Source organism: Planococcus citri, chromosome 3 (genome assembly GCF_950023065.1).
Source record: "Planococcus citri chromosome 3, ihPlaCitr1.1, whole genome shotgun sequence".
Lineage (NCBI taxonomy): Eukaryota > Metazoa > Arthropoda > Insecta > Hemiptera > Pseudococcidae > Planococcus > Planococcus citri.
Window position 1 is genome coordinate 57,436,346 of NC_088679.1, and position 18,803 is coordinate 57,455,148.

The 18,803-nt window shown below is 32.8% G+C and overlaps 2 protein-coding genes across 2 annotated transcripts; both read left to right on the forward strand.

Moving 5' to 3' along the window:
- Window positions 1–5,082: 5,082 nt before the first annotated feature.
- Window positions 5,083–10,512, forward strand: LOC135841214 (protein PALS2-like). The gene is made up of 11 exons (XM_065358062.1): window positions 5,083–5,304; window positions 5,403–5,496; window positions 5,585–5,818; window positions 5,897–5,995; window positions 6,076–6,237; window positions 6,319–6,529; window positions 6,603–6,805; window positions 6,883–7,014; window positions 7,330–7,404; window positions 7,483–9,118; window positions 9,200–10,512. Exons 2-10 carry the CDS (start codon window positions 5,446–5,448, stop codon window positions 7,657–7,659), a joined length of 1,344 nt encoding a protein of 447 aa, XP_065214134.1. The 5' UTR covers window positions 5,083–5,304; window positions 5,403–5,445; the 3' UTR covers window positions 7,660–9,118; window positions 9,200–10,512.
- Window positions 10,513–14,933: 4,421 nt separating this feature from the next.
- LOC135841215 (uncharacterized) lies at window positions 14,934–18,246 on the forward strand. The gene is made up of 2 exons (XM_065358063.1): window positions 14,934–15,225; window positions 15,343–18,246. The coding sequence occupies exon 2, from the start codon at window positions 15,362–15,364 to the stop codon at window positions 17,384–17,386; it is 2,025 nt and encodes a 674-aa protein (XP_065214135.1). The 5' UTR covers window positions 14,934–15,225; window positions 15,343–15,361; the 3' UTR covers window positions 17,387–18,246.
- Window positions 18,247–18,803: the final 557 nt, after the last annotated feature.

Genomic DNA, 18,803 nt, shown 5'->3' on the forward strand with positions numbered 1-18,803 from the left:
TATGCATTTTAAATAAGCAATTTTTGAAATCCCGACATAAGACATAATCTTCTGAACTTGGGCCCAATTTTGTGAACAATCTGCGCAAGGGCCATAAAATAATATTGAAAAATAGTAAAGCGTGTTGGGCTACGCTACATTGAATGATTGAATAGGGAATAGGGATGATGAAATTTCCAGAAAATTATATCTTATTTGGAAACTTGCGGAAACTTTCCACTTACCACTTACCAGAAAGGTTCTGGAAATTTATAATTCTTCAAAATACGAGGTAGGCAGGTAGGCCATACTTATTTTGAAAAATTTTCATTTGAAAATGTCATTTTTTTAATAAATCAATAATTCTAATTTCTAAATAAATATTTCCAAATTTTCCTGTATTTTAAACAATTTTATAAATGAAAGTAAACGGTTTTTTCTTCTTTTAGTTCTTTTTTAAAAAATTTTCTCACCATTTACAACAATTTTTTCTTTATCAACTTCATAAAATTCCCATGGAAATTTATGGATTTGAAATTGAAAGTTTCCAGAAATTTTTCTGATAAAAAAGTTCCAGAAAGTTTCCGTTGAAAATTTCCTATCTGATCATCTCCAAATAAAAAGTACAGTAGATAGATAGAAAGGTAACTTTGGTAGCAGTAGAAGAAGAAATTAATTTATGCGGAGGCTTCTTTTTTCCTGCTTTAGGATAGCCAGGATAGGTAATGGAATAGGAATGGTGTTCAGCTGTTCTCAATGATGTGAAGTGAAAGCGCTAAGGCTTTTTCGAAAAGTCATTCTAATCTACTCGTAATCTCACGAGTATCTTCTAAGACTTCTAGTCAACTTTCAAGTTTTAGGATTTATTTAGATCGAGCTGATAGCTGAAGATGAACATGTTGATCGCAGTCGTACTCGCACAGTAGGTAATATTTTTTTCATTTTTTGCTCCAATCTAAGCATTTAAAAAATACTTTGAGCAGTTTGAGCTCTTACATGGGGGAGGGAGTTGGGTTAGGCATTGACGTTGACTTTAAAAATGAAAGTTTATGATTGTTTGCTAGGCTTCATCAATTTATCAATATTCAATATCGCGTAATTAATATTAATTAATAATTACGAAAAAAAAAAAATCTACAACTCAGATGGCGATGTTCACATACAAAGAGTTGTTTTGCGCACCATACAAGGGTGGTTGTGACGCATGCAACGTGTAATAAAAAAATTAATGTTAGGAAAATTCTTTTACCTACTAACAAAATGCGACGAGGCATCAAATCGCACGAGTGGATCGAGAGCACGTAAGATTCTCTACGATTGTGACGTCATTATTTATTTTTTTTTCAAAGTTTTGAGTCTTTTTTCTCGTGTTTTTCTTTTCAATTTTTGTTTTTCCTCTTAAATTTCGATCAAAAATTCAATAAAATCACCTTTTTTCAATTTTCATTTTCATTTTAAAAGAATGAAGAAATTATTTCAATCATGAAACATCAATGTTTATTGTGTATTTTCAATTTCGTGATCATGAATCTCATTTTCATTTCGTTTTTGCGAAAAACTGAAAACTCAGAACTCAAAACTCAAAAGTGTTCCAACTTCCAATAAGTTGAAGTTCTATTCTAATTTCTAATAAAATACCCACGCTTGTAAAAAAAAAGAATTATTTGATTGTCATTGAAACTTCAGAAGAAGAGTTGTAGGTTTTTAGTGTTGTGGTACGTGATACCTATTGGTATTGGCAGTACTATTTTTTTTGCATAATTCAAAATTACACCATTCGGTAGTTTAAGAAAATAAAATAAATAATTAGTTCAAACGTAGACCTTATATTAATGTATGTACCTACACCTACCTACCTACCTACATTGTACGTTCAGTATCTTCAATTTCATCATGAGTTTTTGTGAAAAGTACCTATTCTAATGTTCTATAATGTTCTAATAAATACGCTTATACAGGGTATCCAGGGAGTGGTGGTACAAACTTCAGATTTGGATACAACTGGGTTTGGGTACGACTAAGAAAAAAAGTTACGTGAAGGTGTGGCCTATCTTCAAAATTGAAGAGGCAAAATACGTTTTCAAAATCCAAGAGCCAAAATCCAATTTTGACTATGGAGGTCGGTAGTACTTTTGAAAAATGAACAAAATTAAATTACCAATTATGACTTTTTGTCTAACTTGCAAATTGAAGGGGTTACCTACAAATTAATTTTTAATTTCAAATCGGGATGAAAAAAATAAATGCGGAAATGAATACATCAAAAAATAAACAAATTTTGTTATGATCATTTTTTTTTTGAAGCTCAACAATTTGTAATGTACTTAATGAAATTTTTAGAAAATCAAAAATTATCAATTTGCAATTAGTCAAGTATAAAGTGATAATAGGAAATTTTGTTCATTTTTCAAAATACTACCGAGTACCGACCACCGACCCCCATGGTCAAAATTGGATTTTTGCTCCAAGATTTTGAAAACGCATTTTGTGGATTTGCCCCTTCAACTTTCAAAATAGGCAACTTGTTTATCTTACTTTTTTTTTACTCGTACTTCTACCTACCCAGTTAGAATACCATCACTTCCCGGACACCCTGTGAAAATGAGCAGGGCTTGCCATCAATAAAATTTCAAATTTGTGATAGCCCTGATGGCACAAAGAGAATGGTCAACTCACAAAAAGCAAAATACCTACTACTAATTTAAAATTTAAAATTAACTTAAAAAAATTGATCAATCAGAATCAAGTAATTTACAGGAAAAGTAATTATGATTATTTTTAAAATCAATCATAATTTTAACATGAAAATATGCGATATAGTGGCACACGATCATTGATTGATGGACTTGGACACTCGAGAGCGCGGCAAATAAGAAAAACTCATGAAATTTACAGAAACACCTGACTTTACAAAAAACAAATAGTGACGTCATAATCGTGGTGAAACTGAGATGCATCCTATGTGCTCTCGATCCGCTCGTATTTCATTAATAGGTAGTCGTAGTCGTTGTTGGTAATTGAATTGGTAATTTAATATTTCTTGTTAATTATTTATCAATTTATTGTTCTTCTTCAGTCGCTTTGCAATGGTCATGATGGCCATTGAACGAATTCTAATAAAAAATGTTGCAACGTAGAAACGAAGAAGCGATTTGAGTGAAGGCTAAAGTCCAAAGGGGACCTTTCGAGGATAATATTTCCAGGACGAATGAAAAAAGCGTAAGATAAACAAGTTGCCTATTTTGAAAATTGAAGGGGCAAAATACGTTTTCAAAATACATAAGTAATATAAGAGCCAAAATCCAATTTTGACCATGGAATCCCGAAATCGTTTCGGTCCCACAGCTCTGTCGGCAGTACTTTGAAAAATGAACTAAATAAATTACCTATTAAGTTATAACTTTTCACCTTACTTGCAAATTGAAAGGGCTACAAGCTACAAATGTAATGGTATTTTATCCAAATGCGGAAAGAAAACGCGCAGTTGATCACTCGAGCGACTAGCGAGAGTGAATAAAGTAGTGTTTTATTCTATTAGTAGGATAAATGATTTTTAATTTCAAAAAATCGCAATGAAAAAAATAAATGTGGAAATATCATTTTTTTTCTCACTCCAACATTTGAAAAATTCTTCAACAATTTTCGATTTGCCTGAAAAAATTTTGAGCCTCAAAAACTTTTCCTAAGAAAAAAATGATAAAGAACAAAATTTGTTTATTATTTTTTGACGTCCGCATTTATTATTTTAATTGTAATTTTTTGAAATTGAAGATCATATCACATATGTAACCCCATCAATTTGCAAATTAGGTGAAAATTCTAATTTTTAATAGGTAAAATTTACTAATTCTGTTCATTTTTTAAAATACTACCAGCCTCCATGATCAAAATTGGATTTTCGCTCTTGGATTTTGAAAACGTATTTTATTTTGTCCTCTCAATTTTGAAGAAAAGCCATATCTTCACATAACCTTTTTTCTCAGTCGTACCCGGTTCCACCACTCCGCGGACACCCTGTATAGGTCCTCAAAAGTCAAAAGGTAACAATCGCGCGGTATTTGGTTGGTGTGACATGAGCCTAGTTTATAAATTCATAGGGTCAACGGTGTACGTTTTTTGGACAAACACATTTTTTGATCATGGTTTCTGGAACAACTTTTCAAGGCAAACAAAAAAAGGTTCTCTCGCAAAACAGCCTACCTATCTCTGTAATTTACTGCTCTACGTCTACAGGCAAATCAATTTTCAAGGATTCCCCAAAATTTCTATAAACTACTGTTTCCAGCTCTTTCAATTTCAAAGCTGTTGGACAATATCACGAAAGAACATATTTTGTTCGTCTTAAAAAATTAGGTACACTAGAATTTATTTTCAAAATATTGACAAAAATTCAATTATCCACCGCATTTTACATCGAACATTTTTTCAACACTAGCTGGTCTTCAGTGAGTTTTTCTGCATTATTTGTTGATTTTTTTAAACGGAAGGTACATAGGTACCCATTGTTTTAGCACATGTTCTGTACCCTCAAGGCTCAAAGTTGAATAAGAGATTCGCATTTGCGTTTGTCTCTGTATCATCCTGGATAAAAAATATGAATTTTCATAATTATTATGTACTTCATTCCAGTAAAATCGTAACTTCTTATTTTATCATCACGTGAAACAAAATATGTAAGTATACTGTTCTGTTATTTACAAAATCAGAATGATCATTATGATCAGATTCCAAAGTACGAGACTGTTCTGACTCTGAGAGTCATCCATTTCGGTGAAGTATTGAAGAATTCGTCCAAAAAGTTGTTTTCTCTGAACTTTTGGTGTTTTTTTTCTCTCCTGAAAAATTTGGGTCGAAACCCTGAGGTTTCTTCTACATGGAACGGTCTCAAATCTCAATCTCAAATAATTAAAATAAAAAGATTAATACAATATGGCTGAAGGGAGCATATCACACTATAACAGAAATGGAAACAAGCCAATCAAAATCTCGAATAATGAAAATAATGATGGCTGATACGTTGATGTTCTATATCTTGAACATGCTCTTTGTTTTCATTGAAAAAATTCATGTTTATTTTTTTCAATGGGCGTTGTTTATGTTGAAATTTTTCATTTCTAGATAAATTTTTTTCCGGAATTAATTAATTAATTAATTAATTAATTATTAAAATAATAATTTGTTTATTGAGTAGGAATTTTCGTATTGTTGCAATTTCTATGATTAGATGTAAAAGTTCATTTTATATTACATGATTACATTCTTAAATTGTAGTCGTTGACGTTTCATTCAGCTCTAGCTGTGTTTGAAAGTAATTTTGCATAATATGTAAGTTTGTTTCTACGGTATTATTTGATATGTTTTCTACTTTTCTCATAATGAATAACAATACTCAACAGTTTGAATTCATGTAAATTGTTTTTCAGCGCGAAGAGCCACCCCTCTTCATAGATTAATTTGATTAGAAAAATGTCACGATCCAAAATTGTCAGTGTTATTAAAGAACCAAATAAACCACTGGTACGTATTTTAAACACCTTACACCACACCTTTCTTGAATAACAATACATTTTGTATTATTTACATCATTATTATTTTTCAATTATAGGGGTTGACTGTGGAACAGGACGAAAATGGCAATTTGATTGTGGCCCGAATATTGGCTGGGAGTGTAATAGAAGAAGCCAAGGTTTTACATCCTGGTGATGTAATCCTCGAAGTGAATGAAGTTGATGTAATAACTCCTGAAGATTTGATGCACGAGGTGTCCCAAAGCAAGAGTACCATAAAGTTTAGAATTGCTCCAACTGGTGAAGCTGATCACGGATTTAAACCTCAAAAAGTATGCATACTGCTGTATCAGTGCATGTTTTTGTATATTGTATTAAACATCGTTTTGTATTGATAGTATTGATTGCAGTGCCACGTTAGAGCTCTATTTCATTACAATCCTGCCGAAGACTCGTTAATACCATGCCCGGAATTAGGACTGGAATTCAAAAGCGGAGATATTTTACAAGTACTTGTTCATTTATTTTTTCGATATTGTTGGTCATTATTTCAGTCATTTTGTAATCACCTGGAAACGTCACGTTGTAGATTGTGGATCAAACAGATCCTATTTGGTGGCAAGCTAGGAAGGTCGATGATGATAGTGGTCGTATTGGATTAATCCCCTCTCCCGATCTCGAAGAAAGACGAAAGGCGTATGTCCCTCCGGAGGCCGACTATGTTCATAAAATTGGCATTTGTGGTACAAGAGTAAGTTTTTCTTCCTCCCATCCGTTTTCTGTAAAAGGATCCAAGAAATTTTAATTTACATAATTATCATTTTCTGCTTAGATTGCTCGAAGAAAAAAGAAGAAAATGTATCAATCCAAGTGGAATGTCGAGTTTGATAAAGCTGAGTTACTCCTGTACGAGGAAGTCACTAGAATGCCTCCTTTTAAAAGACGCACTTTAGCTCTTGTTGGGCCATCTGGTGTTGGACGTCGTACGTTGAAAGGCCGTTTAATTAATAGCGATCCGAACAGATTCGCTGGAGTTATCCCAAGTACGTCGAGTAATCTAAAAACATGACTGATTTGGGTTCAGTGAGCTAAAATTTGATACATTGCTGATTTCAGTTACATCGCGTCCTCCTCGTGAATTGGAAGAAAATGGTAAAAATTATTGGTTCATTGATCGCGAGGACATGGAAAACAAAATCAGGCAGCATAAATTCTTGGAATATGGAGAACACAACGGTAATTTATACGGCACCGGTTTAGATTCTATCAGAAACGTTATCAATGAAGGAAAAATGTGTGTTTTGGATTGTAGTCCTCCTGTAAGTATCGCTCGACTGAGACGAATTCTTGTTTCAAATTCGGTTTTTATTTATTGATGAAATTATTGTGGTTTCAGGCTCTAAAAATACTCCATAATTCGGCCGAATTTATGCCATATGTCATTTTTATCGCTTCTCCTGGAATGGATGAGCTGAAAAATTTGTACGATTATGGACGTTACAACGGTTATTCGACCAGAACCTTGACGGTGAGTTGAAAACGACTGAAAGAGTGAAAATTCGAGCGTTTTTGAATCTGTATATTCAGCATAAATTTTTTTTATTTTTTAAAAACTTGCTAGTTATAATTTTGGCGTTGAAAATTTATGAAATTGGGATTTTTCATTTTTTAGCTTATTTAAAATAGAAATTTATCGAGCTTGTGAGAGCTTCAAAGCATGGAAATTGGAAATTCCATAAACAAATTCTTACTCTAGATTTATTTTCGCTATTTTTTAAAATTTTTTATGGATTTATTTTACTTTATTTTATTTTATTTTTTGTATACATTTTGTGCCATGTAGTTTGATAGACAGAGTTCAATCAGATATAGTTCTCGTCGTGCTCGTACTTTGGAATCGTTAGCTTCTTTGTATCAGGTAAACGTATTGAAATTATGACAACTTCGATTCATTTTTCAATGTTGATGAATATTTAATGAGGAATTTTTGTTTCAGGAAGAGGATCTGAAAAACACTCTAGAAGAGAGTAGCTGTTTGCAAAGGACTTACGAAAAGTATATCGATATGGTTATCGTGAATGAAGATTTCGACGAAACATTTCGTAAAGTGAACGAAGTAGTTAATGGCTTGGCAAATCAACATCAATGGGTACCAGTGAACTGGGTGTTTTAATTGATGCGGTGTCAATGCATTGCAGCTAATTGCACTATCGACTGAATATATTAAGTATATTCTACATGTAGCAGTATTTGTGATAATTATCACCTTTCGATTGAGGTTAGTTATTATCTCGAGAGTTTTTTTTTTTTTTTACAAATAATTCCCCCCCCCCCTCATTTTTATAGATATGTACTTGGAGTATTCAGCTTATAACTGCCTGTCGAATCTTGTTTTTTGAAATCTAGTATTGAATATTAATTTATTTTTTCAATTAGATATATGTACGAGTATTACAAGAAATATCGGTGACCGTTATCGATGCAATATTATTTAAAATTTGAATTCAATTTGAGGAAAACATTTTCCTGTATGAAATGAAAAAATTATTAGGTAATTTATTCAGCAAATCTCTTTATCACCAATTCTGCCCCGTTTTTTAAAAATCTGTGATAATGTTTGCCATTTTGTTTTCCAATGTTGAATTTTTTAAAATTCAAGCTTTCAATTTTTCAGCATTACAAGAAACGCTTTTATGTTGGAAATGATCTTTTGTGTTTCAAAAAGTATTGAGAATTTACATTTTTTACTGTTACGAACGTATTACCTTCGTAAATTTATAGTGGAGAATTGTTATTCTTTATATTGCTATCTTGTGTATGACTTCTATTTTTATTATTCCGTCCATATTAATTAAGATTTATGAAAATTTAATGAGCACATTTCACCTATTTATGAAATCTCATTTATTAAATGCAATTTATTCGTAACTATTCATATTTTTTTTTAAATATCGAGTACAACATGCATAATGTATTTTCAATTTACGATTACTTCATTTCTTGGCGACTTTCGGAAATTTCTATTCAACTTTTTCGTTATTTTGATGAATAGGTAGATATTGTTACTAAATCTCTAATTCATGAATCATGATCAATTCTTTCTGAAATATTATTGAATTTGTTAAATATTCTTTTTTCCAAATTTCGAATCAAAGTAAAAAGTTACTCGATTAACTAATTGAATGAACTTTCCAAATCGTAATGCATCCAAAGAAGCATGAAAATACCTATTTATGTACATAGGTATCTATTCCATTCAGAAAACATTACCAAATTCGTTTTGCGATTTTACCGTGCGTTTTAATAATATGAAGTAAGATAGGTAGATGAGATGCATTAGTGCATTGATGTGAGATTTTCCAACACGCAGTTTTCGTTCTACAAGCGATAACATTGATGTACGACTGTAGCGTAGCCTTTTATTGTTGTTCTCAAAGCTATACGATGAGACAAGATAGAAATTTCGTTCAGTTTTTTTCGTGATCAATCTTTGTTGCTCTTGTTACGTTTTTACGAAATGAAGTGTATCATTGTTGCTTGAACGTTGACGGTTGCTAGTAGTCCAGTAAGAATCGTACCTATGTGATTCGTTGTACTTCTTCGTGATTATCGATTGTTTTGAAGCATATTGCGTAAGTGTTCGTTCATCAAAACCTATTAATTCATGATTTTGTATTCGGTTTAAATTAATTTCGCGTTTTTTTCCTTCACAGAAAACCGTGTGAAAATTGTCACCATGTCGAATAAATATCATAATAGGGTGAAGATACCCCGAGTTAGACAGACCAGTTCGCAGGAAAATTCTCGCCGGCGGCAGAGAAGTGCTAATAGAAGATGCAATCCGTTTTCCACTTTTATCGCGGCTCCTCTCGTCAAATGGAGAACTGAAAAAATTGATCGCATGAAGCTTGTTCGTGGAGGAAACGGAGCATGGTTTTTCATCGCTGTGCTCCTTGCCTACTGGTTGTTCGACGATTTGAAATTTAACCTCTTCACATCGGTTAGTTCGGTATCGGGTGAGTTTTTTTTCCTGAATGTCGGCCGTAATAGTGTTGATGAAAACGAAATCTCATCTGTCTCCAAGCATCAACTTCATGCGTTTACTGAGAATCACGTACAAATTTTCGTACAAGTTTTACATTCGATTATCCAGGATGAAGGTTGTCGCAAAGGCCTAAAGCAGAAGTACAATATAGCCGCTGATTACCACGAAGGTCGTCCAGTCATTAAAGATGATATTATTTTCAACGATTTAATTCGTACACGCGGTTTCGAGCCGCAGGATGCTCAACAGTTGATCGAAATGTCTAGAATATTGTTCTCGAAGTCTGATCGCGGAGTAGTTAGAACTCACAGCAAAAAAGGCTTTATTTACTTAAACGATTCATTATTAGAATATTGTGGCTATAAAAAAATGTATTTTAAGGATCTCGGAATATTTATCGCAACTATTTTAGTAATTCATACGGTATTCGTAGTTTTTTTGTTACTTGTTAGAGTGGTGATACGAAAATGTCCGCAATGTGTGAATTGCATAGAGCGTAATTCTGCCGAGCTTGATTCACTTTGCTGCTGTAATACTGGACCTACAGAAGTTTAATTTAATTTTTTGACGTTTCATTCGACTGCATTATTTTTTGATGATACTTTGCATAAGTATATATTATGCCTTAGCGATCATGTAGTAAATTATTTTCGTCTGTTTGTCTTTTAACGCCTTTAATTTCTTATTTATTGCGCATTTGCTCGCCTCGATTTTGCTTTTAACTTATTTTATTTATTATTTATTTATGTACTGACGTATTTTACTTTTATTTTAAGCCCACGAATTAGAATTAGGCTATAATTAAATGCGAGACATTTACTTTTTTCAGAATCAGAGTAGATATAGGTAATTGAGATGTTTTTGACAAAGTACTTGTTGACTATGAATGATTTTCATCTCGTTTTATATACCTATAGTTACAAGTTGACATGTGTACACGTGAATGTATCTTCGTTGAATTAAAATGATTGCTGAATATTATCGATTTGACTATTTTTTTGATGTTTATTTATTATCTGTAACGTGATGTAAAACCTATTCAGGTGTATTGAGATAGGTACAGGGTACATTATATTAAAATAGCCATATTTCAGTTTTGCTAATTAATTTTCGCAGATATTCCGAACTTTACGTACCTACCTACCTATCAGGTCAAGTGATTGAATTATATTCTAGATCTCAATGAAACATATGTGTAAAAATTCCCCAAGTCTTTTTCTTGAAATTCAATTTTTCATTTTTGTTCAGGTATGGAAATTAGTTGAAAAGGTTTCGAAATTAGTATTTTACGAATAATAGAAATTTGTCAAGCTTTTGCGTGTATATTACTTTTTTGAAAGAAACGTTCAAACGTAAGTATTTCAATTTGAAGAAAAGCCAGTTGGACTTCTGTTGCAGATCATCAAGTGGTTTGTATAGGTAGATAATATCTTTCTTCTGTAAAAAAGACCCGATTGATTCTTCATCTTCGATACCAAGTTTCAACTGCTTTTAAACGAAATCGTTTCGAAGTTGATTTATCGAAAGTTGGGGTTGTTGTAAGGTGTGAAGGGAGGGGGGGAGGGAGCATGCATAAACCATGCAAATATTTGTACTTTTCAAGTTTTTTCTCTGTGAATACTCTAATGAGAATTTTTAAAATGTTGGTTGAATTTTTAAACGTTTGATTGATATATTTTTGTGGGTAGTTTGTGAGGAGGCAATCAAAAGCATGCAGATATTGAGTGAAATTAAACCTCGATATCGCAATTATACTTTAATAACACTTCTCTCTAGCGACCTATGTTTATCCGAGTACATAGGCTGACACACGTATGATATATTTTTCAATTCTCAACAACGCCTCACTTGCTTTATAAACTCATCGAAAGAAAATCTTATGATTTTTTCGTCGATAATGCGTTGGTACGATTTACTGAAAAACAAACGGAGTCACCCGTGGAAAAAGTTGGGAAAGTTGGAAAGAAATTGTGTACATAAGCTGTAAGCTGTGTGAGCATGGGAAAATCAAAGAATTACCAATGACCATGGATTTTCACTTCTTGAATTATAAATTTTTTCAAAGATGAGAAAAAGGGACTTCTCACATCAAAAATAATTTTGCTTTACCTACTTGAAATTTTCTAAAAAAAATTTTAAAAAAAGACCCCTTTAATGCATTTCAGTCAAAACTGCCAAAAAGTCCCAACTTCTGCTAAAATATCAAAAAAAAACCTATTTTTCGCCAAAAATTCGAAAACAATTTCTGGTTTTTGCTAAAATTGTTTTTTTTTTGGAAATATAAAAATTAAGGTATATTCTAAAGAAAGTGAAGAATTGTGAATTTTCGAGAGCTTTTGCCTTCGTCTCACTTGGGCCCTAATCACTACAGGTAATTTTTGATTTTGGATTTCAGCTCCAACCTCGCAAATGGAATCATTCAAATTTTTTTCAAGCAGGGTCATTCCACGTCAATTCGACCAAGAAGTGGTAAGGGGGATCGTCGATTTTTTGAAATTTTTCCTGTGGAAAAACCTTCCGAAGGAATGACCAATGGCGAAAATCGCAGCCCTCCAGCCCTTTTTTAAAGCTTGCTAGGGGGTGTCAAAGTTTTCAGTGAACTTGAAATATCATCCATTTCAGCAACGGTTTACTCGATAACAGCGATACCTACTTAAATGAAACTTTTTCTAATAGTTAGGGATTTTGAAAAGCGTTTTGATGATATCATAAAAATCAGTGTTGCCATTTTTTTTCGTACGAAAAATTGGCTCGAAAAGTTTCAAAACGTAGTTTTTATATCGTTCTGACTCTCAAAAATTCTGAAAAAAATATATGGACAACTTTTCATGCTGAACAACATATTAAAAAATTGGGATGGCATTATGTCGAAAAATCGATTTAAAAAAATTGAAAGTTTGCAAAAAAAATGCGATTTTTTGATTTAAAACATGAAAAAAAGTTTTGAGTTGTGAAGTTGACCCATTTGACCCCTATTCTTACGTATCCGTTGAAAAAGTTGAAAATCCCCTTTTCACTCGATGGAATGAATCTCATCACAAAAAAAATCAAAATTCGAAAAAATTCAAAAAATAAACGAATTTTAATTTTCTTGCTATGAGTGTGATTTTTATTAACTTTTTCATGAAATACGTCAGAAAGAGGCCAAAATAAGGCAATTGAATAAATTTAAACTTTTTTGGTGTTTGGAATTGAAAATTGAATTTTTTCGAATTTTGATTTTTTTCTTTTTGTGATGAGTTTATTTCATCGATTGAAGGGGGGTTTTCAACTTTTTCAACGAATACGTAAAAATAGGGGCTAATTGGGTGAACTTCACCAGTGAAAACAGTTTTTCATGTTTTAAATCAAAAAATTGCATTTTTTCGCAAACTTTCAATTTTCTAAAATCGACTTCCCGAAATAATGCCATCCCAATTTTTTAATACGTTGTTCAGCATGAAAAGTTGTCCATAATATATTTTTCTTAAAATTTTTGAGAGTCGGAACGATATAAAAACTACGTTTTGAAACTTTTCTAGCTAATTTCTCGTACGAAAAAAAATGGCAACACTGATTTTTATGATATCATCAAAAAGCCTTTCAAAACCTCTAACTATTAGGAAAAGTTTCATTTTAGTAGGTATCGTGGTTATGGAGTAATCCTTTCCTGAAATGGATGATATTTCAAGTTCACTGAAAACTTTGACACCCCCTAGCAGCCTTTAAAAAAAGGCTAGAGTGCTGCGATTTGCGCCATTGGTCATGGTCATTCCTTCAAAAGGTCTTTCTATAGGAAAAATTTTTAAAAATCGCCGACCCTCCCTACCACTTTTTGGTCGAATTGACGTGAAATGACCCAGTAGGATAAAAGCATTATTTTTGAACATTTAAAATTATTCAACATTTTTATTTTCAAACTCCCCCTTCCAAAATTTGTTCGAACAATATCTTATATCTGGTTCATTGGCATAAAAAGTACTGGAGGAAGTCTGGGGTAAACAGTTGAGAAAATTTGACGAAAAAAGTTGGAAAAATTTCAATTTCAGTCCCTTCCCATGACACTAACATGACACATTACTCATCAGTTCGTCACGCATTCGAATCATTTTACTCATTCAGTCAAGTTGTATAGGTAGTAGGTACCTACCTATAGAATATAATTTCAAGAAAATATTCTAAAATATTTCATTAGGAACATAGGCTAACTTTATAAAAATTATAACCTACCTACCTATTTATAATATTAAAAAAAAGACAATATACCTTATAGTACCTATCTACTGTCTTTTCAATTAGTTGATGATTGATGAATATTATTTGAATAACGAAGAAGTATTTTAATCGGAATAAAAATAGGTAGATAGTGATGAAAATAAAAACGAATATTTTAATTGGGGTAATACGTACGAGTATTATCGATGAAAAGAAATACCTAAGTTTTAAAAAAACGATTATTTGAAATTGTTTGCATTTTTTTTCTAATTTACAGTGAAAAATCGAAAAAAGGTAACCTTTTGATGAAAATAGTAACAAAAGTAACCCCTTTTGGTGAGAGCAGTAACCAATACTTTAAAGTAGGTAACATAATTGGGATGCCTGTTTGTGTTGTTTATACCAACTGAATAAATAGGTATGCAATGCACTGTAGACGTACAGTAGGTACCTCTAGCTTAGAATCCATTAAAATCTGTAAGAAGACGTTTTTATTCTACCTAAATTGAATGAAAAACAGATTAACTATATAAACAGGTTAGATAGTGCAAGTTACGCAAAATGCGACATGCACTCCTCTAAATGAAGTATGAATCCATTCCAATTCTTAATGGGAAATTTTAGCCAAAATATGTGCAAATCCCGTGAGGCACACATGAGGTCTTGATACGCTGATAATACGCTGATGTACTTTACGCCTGAAATACGTCAAAATAACCATGGTAAAATTGTAGTATAATTGTCGTAAATATGAAAATTCTGCATACGCTCAAAATACTGCAATATTACAGTGGTATCTTTAGCGTAAATTTGCAGTTGTTACCATCAACGATGCATTCACCAACGTATATTCAGAGTACAAAAGCGAAATTTACGGGCAATAATACGCAGGTAAATTTGACGTAAATTTACTGCAAATTTACCTGCGTATTATTGCCCGTAAATTTCGCTTTTGTACTCTGAATATACGTTGGTACATGCATCGTTGATGGTACCAACTGCAAATTTACGCTAAAGATACCACTGTAATATTGCAGTATTTTGAGCGTATGCAGAATTTTCATATTTACGACAATTATACTACAATTTTACCATGGTTATTTTGGCGTATTTCAGGCGTAAAGTACGTCAGCGTAATATCAGCGTATCAAGGCCTCACGGGAAGTTGTACACAGTTGTACCTACATCTCATAATCTACGCAATTATGGCAACACTTCTGATAAAAGTTTTCCGCCTTTTACCTGTCAATTCAAAACTGCAGAAAGAAAATATTATCTACGCGTAATAATATTACGTAGATTCATTTGCTAATCGTGATTTGTCGAGTTTACACTCAACTTTATACGTTCTGAAACTGGAGGTGAATACCTTTGTTGATTTCGGTGTCGCTGTTTTCACGTATTACGTCGTTTTTTTACCTACAAACATTGTGTTTTAAAATCGAATTTATTGAAACCGTTCCTGCGTGATTATTTTACTCATTTCTTCAATCAAAACAGGCAAGTGTAGTGTATTTTATGTGAGAATTTAATTACCTAATATTCAAATCAGTGTAGGTACCTAAAGTAATGTGGTATGATTGTAATTCGGTGTTTGTTTTAATTGTTGACGGATAGGATCCGGGATAAATTTACGATGGACGGTGGTTCTGATAGAAACGGTCAAGACGAACGGAACAAAAAAACCGAGCCCGAGGATACGAAGAAATCTAAAGATGTAAATAATGGAAATGCGAGTCGAGATCTCTCGCTAGCGTCCATATCTGGTTTGGTTCCAATAAACGAGACCTTATCAAGTGAGGAAAACATAGGAATTTCCAGCAATGTTGTCACCGACCGCCCTTCCGATGGTGCTCAGTTGCCTGAAAATGTTTTACGATTCGATGCTGAAGTTCTTCATAATCCGAGTAATGCATCGCCTAATCATAACGAGACCTCATCAAGCGAGGAAAACTTCGAAGATTCCATAGGGGATTTGGCCGACTTGTCTTCCGATGATGCTCAGTCGCCTAAAAAGGAAATACAAACCGTTGTTGATGTTCATCATGATCCGAGTAATGCATCGCCTAATCATACGATTCAAAGTCCCTCGTCGTTACCGTCCACGTCCACGCCTGCTCGTGCTCCAGCAAAACTGGCCGTATTATCAAGTGAGTCGAAAAAATATACAGATCTTCGCAACACATTGCGAAAGTCCTGCCCCAATTTGTCTTCCGAAGCTCATGAGGAGAAAAATGGATCGCCTAAACAAACAAGTGCTTCTAACGCTGCCTCTAAAACACCCCCAATTAAAACTACTGCCGATAAATCCAAGCAAACGAGTACTGATAATAATTCCGGCGCTGGAGACAAACAAGAAAGAAAAGCAGCCGCAGATAATAATCCATCGAACGACATCAACAGAATAGATGTTGTCGACGTAAATGTTCAACAAGCCGAAGTTCATGGTAATTCGGAAACTGTATCGCCTGATCGTACGATTCAAAGTCTCTCGCCGCTACCGTTCTGGTCCGCGCTTGCTTGTGTTTTAACAAGACAGCAGGTCGAAAGAAATCGTGAGTTGAAAAAAGCGAGACATCTTGCCAACGAAGTGCGAAAAACAAGGTTCAACTTCTACAAATTACTACAAGATAACAATGACAGCGGTGGCTGTTGCAAGAATTTTTCTTTAAAATATGAGGTCTATATTTATTTCCTTGCATGGATTATTATATATTTCGTTGCCTTTCAGTTTCCCTCGGTGAGAGATTTGCCATGGGTTCTCCAACAAGATTCGGATGATTTTCCTAAATTTGAGTTTAACCTCAATCGCACAGAATACATCACTATAAAGGAGAACAACACATTCAGGGATACGCGTTTCGATAACTCTAGCGGTTTATTAAATCAACATTATGCGCATGAATATTGCCAACGAGGTTTAAGAAATCTCTTTGTAAATATCAATAATTGCCAAAGAAATGAAACAAAAGCTAAGAACAACTTTCATCACCCTACACAGACACCTGGAATTATCGAATACACTAAACCTACTGTTATCGAAGACTATAAATTTTACAATGAGTTGAAGAAGATAGCTGGAGATTACGTCAAGAATAAGACTGGTATTGGGTACGACAATCTATACGATCTATGTGTACGGATTTTCGAAACTAATCCATTCGGGGACGTTGAAGTAGTCATCTCTGAAGTAAAAGCTGGCCGGAAGCCGCCTAATGTTACACGTAAATTCGTATATAGAAATATCGTATTGATGAAAAAATGCCGCCTTCTACCCGCCGTGCAATCTCGCACATTCTATCGCGACGAGACGCCTACATTTTTCAACGATTCGGAAAGGTTGTTAAAATATGTTGCGCAGGTGTCAGGTGTATCATTGGGTTGTTTAATTTTACGATTTATCATTTGTACAATCTGTTGTACATGTTGTACGAATGAACCAACGCAAAGGTGCGATGGCTATGACTCCGATAATTCCGCATCCGAAAGCTATCCCATGTTGTCAAAATATACGAGTAGTCCTACCGTGACATCGAATTCAAATCTTGTAGCGAACGTCAACGAAAGGGCGAACGGTGAAGACAGCGCCCAACGAAGCAGTCACCAACGAAGTAGCGCCCAGCTCGAATCGCCGACCAAATTTATCGAAACAGAGTGTTAGCGAAGAAATCATCTCAGCGTGACATATACACCTCAAATTTTTCATCCCCTTCATTTCTATCTTTATTTAATCGTCAATTTTGTCTAAATGTTACGATTGTTTCTTTTTTTTTACTTCAATGTTTAATTTATTTATTCGAATATTCCAACTTACTGAAGCATAATATTTGATGATGCTCTACACTGTGTTAAATTTTTTTCGCGTATTTAATCGTTCACCTGTTTTGTTGAAATACCGACTACCATATATACTGGTGTCGTTTGTGCCTCATTTTCAATCTAATATATTTTTATTATCTACCTGCATTTATTTTGTATCCGTGTTTACTTGCTGTTTAATTTTTTATCTCTGTTTTTCTTTTTAAAATTTGTATTTATTCAAGTTTTAATATATTTATAGTAACTCAGACATACCTATCTATTTAAAGCTCTACGTTTGATTTCAATTTTTTTTTGGTATTTACTTTTTTCAAAAAAAAATAATAATTTATGTACAATTTTTTCATTCCATCTTTGAATTTTCGTATGCCATTGCTCATTCTAATCTTCCTCATATTTATATATTTTTATCTATTTATTTGATCGTTTATTTATTTATTTATCTATTTATTCGTGTATCATTTTATTTTATTTATTTATTTATTTACCTATTTATTTATTTATTTATTTATTTATTTATTTATTTATTCATATTTTGCATTTATTTATTTATTTACTCATTTATTTATTTATTTATTTATTTATTCATTCATTCATTTGCATTTATTTATTTATTCATCTATTTGATTGATTAATTTATTATCATCATTTTATCTATTGCGCAAATTCATCTTTTTCGTCAATAAAATAATATGATGATTATGCTTGTGAAATTATTTTACTATAGAGTATACCTTTACCTACCTACGATGAGTTGAATTAGATTTCCACGATTTTATGTGGAAAATGATTTGAATTTTTCTGCAGGTAACCATATGAAATATGAATATTCTTTTGTAGCTCTATACGTTTGCACTTCTTGCACTTGGTACACATTACAAAAGAAAAAGACAAACTTATTTTCAAATTGATCATGTCAGTATTTTTCTGATGTAGGTACGTAAATATTTGAGACAAATGAAAAATATTTACCCAGGTACTTGTATGAAAAATAAAATGTATTTTTAGAAAAATTCCTTATTCTTCGCCAAATGATATGTTTTTTCTTTTCTATCGAAGCTGAATATTAAACTACCTACCTAATTGTAGTATTTATCCACCCATTTCAAAACATCGTTTTATTTCTGACTACAAAGAGTTGATCAAATTGGAGAGTAAGTGCCCAAATTTTCAAAATTCAAAACTCCTAAATAATATGGTTTCAGGAGCAACTTTTTGAGACTAACGAAAAAAGTTATTCCACAAAATGGTCTACTTCT

Coding starts and splice junctions, on each gene's coding strand:
- LOC135841214 (XM_065358062.1), top strand. CDS start 5,446: ATGTCACGATCCAAAATTGTCAGTGTTATTAAAGAACCAAATAAACCA. Junction 5,497..5,584: donor AAGAACCAAATAAACCACTG/GTACGTATTTTA, acceptor TTTCAATTATAG/GGGTTGACTGTGGAACAGGA. Junction 5,996..6,075: donor AAAGCGGAGATATTTTACAA/GTACTTGTTCAT, acceptor GTCACGTTGTAG/ATTGTGGATCAAACAGATCC.
- LOC135841215 (XM_065358063.1), top strand. CDS start 15,362: ATGGACGGTGGTTCTGATAGAAACGGTCAAGACGAACGGAACAAAAAA.